Source organism: Lipotes vexillifer, unplaced genomic scaffold, assembly GCF_000442215.2.
Source record: "Lipotes vexillifer unplaced genomic scaffold, Lipotes_vexillifer_v1.1 scaffold371, whole genome shotgun sequence".
NCBI lineage: Eukaryota > Metazoa > Chordata > Mammalia > Artiodactyla > Lipotidae > Lipotes > Lipotes vexillifer.
In genome coordinates this window covers 369,329-374,874 of record NW_006786304.1, presented here as the reverse complement: position 1 = coordinate 374,874, position 5,546 = coordinate 369,329, and the positions used below count along the sequence as shown (strand labels likewise).

Here is a 5,546-nt window from a genome sequence, read left to right as displayed (position 1 = left end):
GAAGAGCGGCCGACCCCAGGCCAAGGCAGCCCCCCGTGCCTACAGGTGGGGGCACCCCTTCCCCTGGCACGTGCACAACCCCAGCGGGGCCGTGTGGCTCTACCCCTGGCCGTTCTCTGGCTTGTGTGTGGGAGGGTGTGTCTGTCTGTCCTGTCTTGGCCCTGCCTGCCTAGGGCACTCATCTCCCTGTGGGTCAGGAACTTGGTTTTGGGGGTGTTGGGGCCTGGCTCTCCGCTTTGCCCTCATCTGTCCTCCCCTCCCCTCCCATCCGGGTCCTCTTCTGCCACTTGGCCCTTCTCCATCTGTCAGTCCCTGACGGACACGCCCCCCGTTTCCTCCTCCTGGGTGCTCCAGCGTGCCAGCTCCCCCCACCCAGCTGAATGTTGCAGCTCTGGGGGGGCGCTGGGGGTGGGGAGCCCTTCCTCTTTCCACCTGGGCTTCACCCTGTTCCTCTGTTCCCTCCAGTGACCACGATGACCGCTGGGAGACGCAGGAGGCAGTGTCCGCAGCCCCTGAGCCCACACAGCCCACTACCCCTGAGGAGGCACCCACGCAGGTAGGGTGGCATGTCATCTCTGGCAGGTGGTGTGAGGATGCCCAGGGCCCACAGCCTCTCCCCGACCTGCCTTGTGTTCCTCACAGCCGCCCGAGAGCCCGGCCCCTGCCCCTGCCCATCGGCCTCCCGAGGACGAGGACGAGGACGAGGGTGAGGAGGGCGAGGGCCGGGAGGGCGAGGGCGACGACGGGGAGGCCGAGGAGTGGGAAGACATGAGTGAGGATGCGGAGGAGGAGGAGGTCGAGGAAGAAGAGGAGGCTGACGAGGAGGGAGAAGAACCAGCCCAGGACCACCGGCCCCACGAGGCTGAGCCCAGCGGGAGCCCCAGCAGGGAACGTGGCGACGAAGGGCCCGCCAGGCCGGAGGAGCCCCTGCCGCTCCCCCAGGCCCCTGCCACGCCTTCCAGCCCCTTCTCACCCACCGGGGGCCACCAGCCTGTGTCCGACTGGGGTGAAGAGATGGAGCTGAATTCTCCCCGGACCGCCCATCCGGCTGACGCCCTCTCTCCGGGTGAGGCCTGGCCTTTCGGAAATGCATGAAGCTGGCTGCTTGTGTGTGCTTGAGGGGTGCATGGGGGACCCCCAGGCTGAGCCCCAGGACCCCGTGTGTCCCACTGCCCTGGTGGCTAGGGAGGATGGGCCATGCCTGCCTCTGGAATGCCTACCCCCAGATCCTGCCCTACTGTGAGCCATTCAGAGTGTTCTCCCCAATAAAGAGTTCACTTTCTCCAATGTCCCTCCCCACGTGTGTCCTTGAACCCCCCTCTCACTCCCCAAAGGCCTTCTGTCTTGGGTGGGGGGATACTTGGAGGGGAAGGGGCTTGACTGGGCCTCCTCCTCCTCCAGGAGGTGACCAGCCAGCCCCTGCCTCCTTGAAGAGTGGGCCCAGCCTCCCAAGAACCCAGAAAGCTGAAGACGAGGGGTCTGAGGCAGCTCCAGGTCGGGGAGCGGCTGTGCCGTGGCCTTCTTCCTTCCGCTTCCTCTTGGGTTGAGGGGAAGAGGTTTTGGGGGGAGCAGAATGGGGTGGAGTGGGTCTCCGCCATGGGTGTGGGGAGCAGCTGGCCGGGTGTGGGGTGGGGTTACACTGATGGGAAAGGTGGGCGTGAAGGGGGTGGGGCTAAAGGAAGGACTTCCCCCGGGCCGAGCCGCTAGGAATTGTGTATGGGGTTTGCAGGTGAGAAGGTGGAGCCAGGATGGGATTAGGATTTAGAGGCCCATCCCAGGGGTTCTGGAAGGTAATCTAAAAATAAGGGGGTGGGCTAGGTTCAGGGGGAGGAGCTAAGGGCAGGATTAGAAATTTAAGTAGGTCAAAAAATAAGAATGGGGAGGGGCAGAGTAATAGATTTAGCTGTGGGTGGGATTAGAGTTCTGAGGTGTAAATTAGAAGTAGGTAAAATAGTGGGGTAAAAAAGTTGGGGTAAAATAGAATGTTGGGGCCAGCGGACCAGGAGCAAGAGGCCAACCCTGTCTCCACCTCCAGCAGGTGGAAGCCAGGTTGTGAACCACGGACCTCCCCTAGGAGTGGGATTAGGATTTCGGGGCAGAGCCAAGGAAGGTCTGGTTAGGACTCAGAAGGTGGGCAAGGGAAGTGAAGGGTAGGTCCTGTAGGGCAGGCGTGATAGAGGTTGGCTTAGGCCCGTGGTGGGGTGGGGCCGCGATCTGAGAGGACGGAGTTTATGGTGGTGGCTGAGGCCGGGGTGCACAAGCGCTTTGCCTTTGGGTCACGTGACTGCGATCTTGTTATATCACATTATGTATTCGATTGTAAACAGGGTACTGCTGGGGTGGGTGTTGCTGCGTGGGTCCACTCCGAGGATTAAAGGAGTCTGAGACTCGTAAACCGCTTAACGCGGGGTGGGTGGCAACCAGGCTCAGTGGGGCAGAGGGGCGGGGCTCGAGCGTCCCGGGTCCGGCGGTAGGGGTGCAGGGGTTACTGCTGCCCTCCAGTGACCACCCCTTCTCTTTCCAGAGGCGGACCCTGAAGGCCAGGAGACGGCGGAGATCACCGACTTCCAGAGGGTGCGTTTCTGCAAAGTGGTGGCGGCCGCTTCGCCACCGGGGGCCGCCCGCTGACCGCGCCCGCCGACTGTGGCCTCCGCGCTCTGCACTAACCTCCTGCCGCCTCGCTCCTCTGTCCTCTGCTTCCGCCACACTCCAGCCAGGAGAGGGTTAAATGTAAGGGGGGAGGAGCCAGGGATAGTGAACCGGGTTGGGCCAGGGCAGTAGTCCAGTCTCACAAATGGGGGGCGCTGTGGCACCGGGGTGGCTGAGACGCCCCCGAGTGACCGCCTTATGGAGGCCATGGGGGTCTAGGTGCCAGTTCCCGGGCCGTTTTCCGCCTCCAGGAGCTTACGTCTGGGGCATGGCGAATAGCCGGTGACTCCTGAAGGACTTGATTTCCTCGGCCGCCAGCCCGGTCCCTATTAAACGCAGTGCTTCCGCTAACCTTTGAACTGTGTTGCTGCCGGGGGCAGGCTGGGTTGCTGTGCTTGGCGGGCTTTTTCGTGGCGGAAGAGGCGGGAGGAAGGGGGTCTTTCTTCCTCCACCCCCCCTGATACGTCTTCCCTCCCCCCCTCCCACAGGCCTCCCCGAAATCCTGAAGACGCTGCTGGGAGGGGACTGAAGCTTCCCCGCCTTGATGGGGAGGGGGAGGCAGGAGGGGCTTAGTCTGGATCTCCGGGCTGTGCTCTCTCCTCCTCGGAGCCCACTCTGGACCCCTTGGTTTTAGAGAGGGAGAAATTGAGGGTGGTGGGGGAGGAGATGGGGAGGGGGCGTTATTGGTGCGTGGGGCGGATCTGGAGCTTCGGGTTGTGAGTTTAGACCTCAGGACACAAAGTATGGAGAAGGAGGCACGTCCCGTGAGGGGGCGTTGTTAGGGTGACTGGGTGGGGCCAAAATTCTGGTGTATGGAGTTAAACCGTGGGACGGAGGATGTTAGGATGTGGGATGGAACCACGAGAGCAGGTTTAGATGGGAATCCCTTATGCCGGTGTGGGGCGCAGCCAGCGGCGGAGGGCGTGGTTTAGAATGGGGTGCTCAAACTAGTGGAGAAAGGAGGTGAAGCCTGGACCGAAGATGGGTGAGGGTAGGGGTAGAAAAGGGTGGGATCGAATGTTGGAGTAGAGTTTAGCTTGGAGAAATGCAAGTTACAACTGGGGCGGGACTGCGGCTAAGGAAGGGCGGGACTTAAAAGGCCTGAGCTTGGCAAGGGAGTGGTGGAGCTAGATGCCTGGAAGGAGTCCGAGTTCCGAATTGGATGGGGTTAGGGCGCAGGGAGGAGGACAGAAAAGGGAGAGCGGAGCTAAGCGCCGGTACAGGTATAACATCTGCCTGGCCAGCCTGGCGGGTGTCGACCTACATTTGAGAAAAATCAAGGTATTGCGTGCTTGGGGCGGGCCCAGAGCCAGGTGGGGGCGGGGTCAGAACCCTGTGGTTAAGCCTTAGGTTGATGATGGTTGGCCGGAGGCTGAGGAGGGGGCGGGCTTACAACGCGGAGGAAGCCCGCCCGCGCGGGGGCGTGACCACGCTGGTGGGGGCGGGGTTGGACGAGGGAGTGTTAGAGCGCGAAGGCGGTCCTAAGGAGGGGGCGGGCCCAAGGGGAGGGTCCTGTGTGGGCTGTGGCGCTGGGCCGAGTGGGCTGCGGGGATGCGGGGCACGAGCTGCGTGGGTGGCGGCGGCGAGAGCCCGGGTGGCGCGGGGCTGAGCGAAGGCCCGCGGGGCCGCTGGCTGCGCCTGGCTCCTGTCTGCGCCTACTTTCTCTGCGTGTCGTTAGCTGCCGTGCTGCTCGCAGTCTATTACGGTCTCATCTGGGTTCCCACGCGGCCCCCTGCGGCCCCAGCCGGCCCGCCGCCCAGCGCGCAGTCCTCTCCCTGCGGCGCCCGCGCGGGTGCTCTACCTGCCTCGGTGCCCGCCGCTGCCTCCGTATCTTGTCTCCTGGGAGCCCCTGGCGGGCCGCGACCCCACCTCGAGCCGCCGCACAGCCGCCGCCGCCGCCGCCACAGCGACCCCAGCCGCCGCCCGAGCCGCCAGACGCCGGCGGAGACGCCGGAGGCCGGGGGGGGCGAGGACCCGGGTAACCCTCCTTTTCACCCAAGATGGACCGCCGGCCCACGAGAGCACGGCGCCCCCGCCGCGGATGCGCCGTTCCCGGATTGGGGTCTGACTCCCTCTTCATGACATCGTCTAGCGTCTCCGGAGCCGTCATCCTGAAGAATGGGGGGCGAAGAGGGGCTGGCTCTGGGCCTCGCCCCTCACAGCTTCTCCGCCGTCGGGCCGGTCCTGCACCATCTGGCCGACCGCATACTGATCTTTGCCTCCTGACTCTCCCTCTTTAGGATTCTGAGTACAGAGTCTTCAGCCCGACCCCCTTCTCCCTGAATGTCCATATCCATCTTCCACCGGCAATAAACTCAGCCCCAGCTGCCTCGTGCTGTGTTTGTCGTGTTGTCTACAGAGGTGCCGCCCCTCTCAAGTTTGTGAGGGCAAGTCCTTCCTGTCATCTGATCTTCGTTTCTCTCCGTAGGTGGGCTGTGTGGGTTCTCCCCTTCCCTAGGGGGGCCCTTTTCTTCTTCCATTGGTATCATGTATTTTCTGGGTTGGGGTGAGGAGAAGAGGCTTGTCCGCAACAGGGTAGTTGAAGGTCAGGCAGTGTGAAGGACTAAGCAGCTTTTTGCATGCTTGGGGCAGAGGTCAAGTTCCTCTGGAGGGGAGCAAAGGGTCCGGCCTCCTGTTACAGCACAGGAGATGAGAGATGGGATGATCTCAGCGAGAGCTGGGTTTCTGGGAGTTGTGATTCGTCTAATTATAATGTCAGGGACAGAGGCTAAGTCACCTGGAGATGTAAGGGTGCTGCTGGGAGAGAATGAGGCTTTCTTCCTGGGATCTGAGAGATGAGCATGGACAGGGGTGGTGGTAGAGCTTCTCTGCCCCTCTGGAAATCACAGAGGAAGTTATCAAAGCACGCTGCTGCCTTTGAAGATTAATGCAACCTC

The 5,546-nt window shown here is 62.6% G+C and overlaps 2 protein-coding genes across 2 annotated transcripts in view; both read left to right on the top strand.

Annotated features, from left to right (window-relative positions):
• CCDC9 (coiled-coil domain containing 9) overlaps positions 1–1,095 on the top strand; it is an 8,223-nt gene extending 7,128 nt beyond the window's left edge. Inside the window, exons 10-12 of the mRNA XM_007458672.1 lie at positions 1–45; positions 466–556; positions 643–1,095. Coding sequence (XP_007458734.1) covers positions 1–45; positions 466–556; positions 643–1,095 — 589 coding nt within the window. The remainder of the gene's footprint in view (positions 46–465; positions 557–642) is intronic.
• Positions 1,096–4,200: 3,105 nt separating this feature from the next.
• Positions 4,201–4,731, top strand: INAFM1 (InaF motif containing 1). The gene has a single exon (XM_007458671.1). It carries the CDS (start codon positions 4,201–4,203, stop codon positions 4,729–4,731), a length of 531 nt encoding a protein of 176 aa, XP_007458733.1.
• Positions 4,732–5,546: the final 815 nt, after the last annotated feature.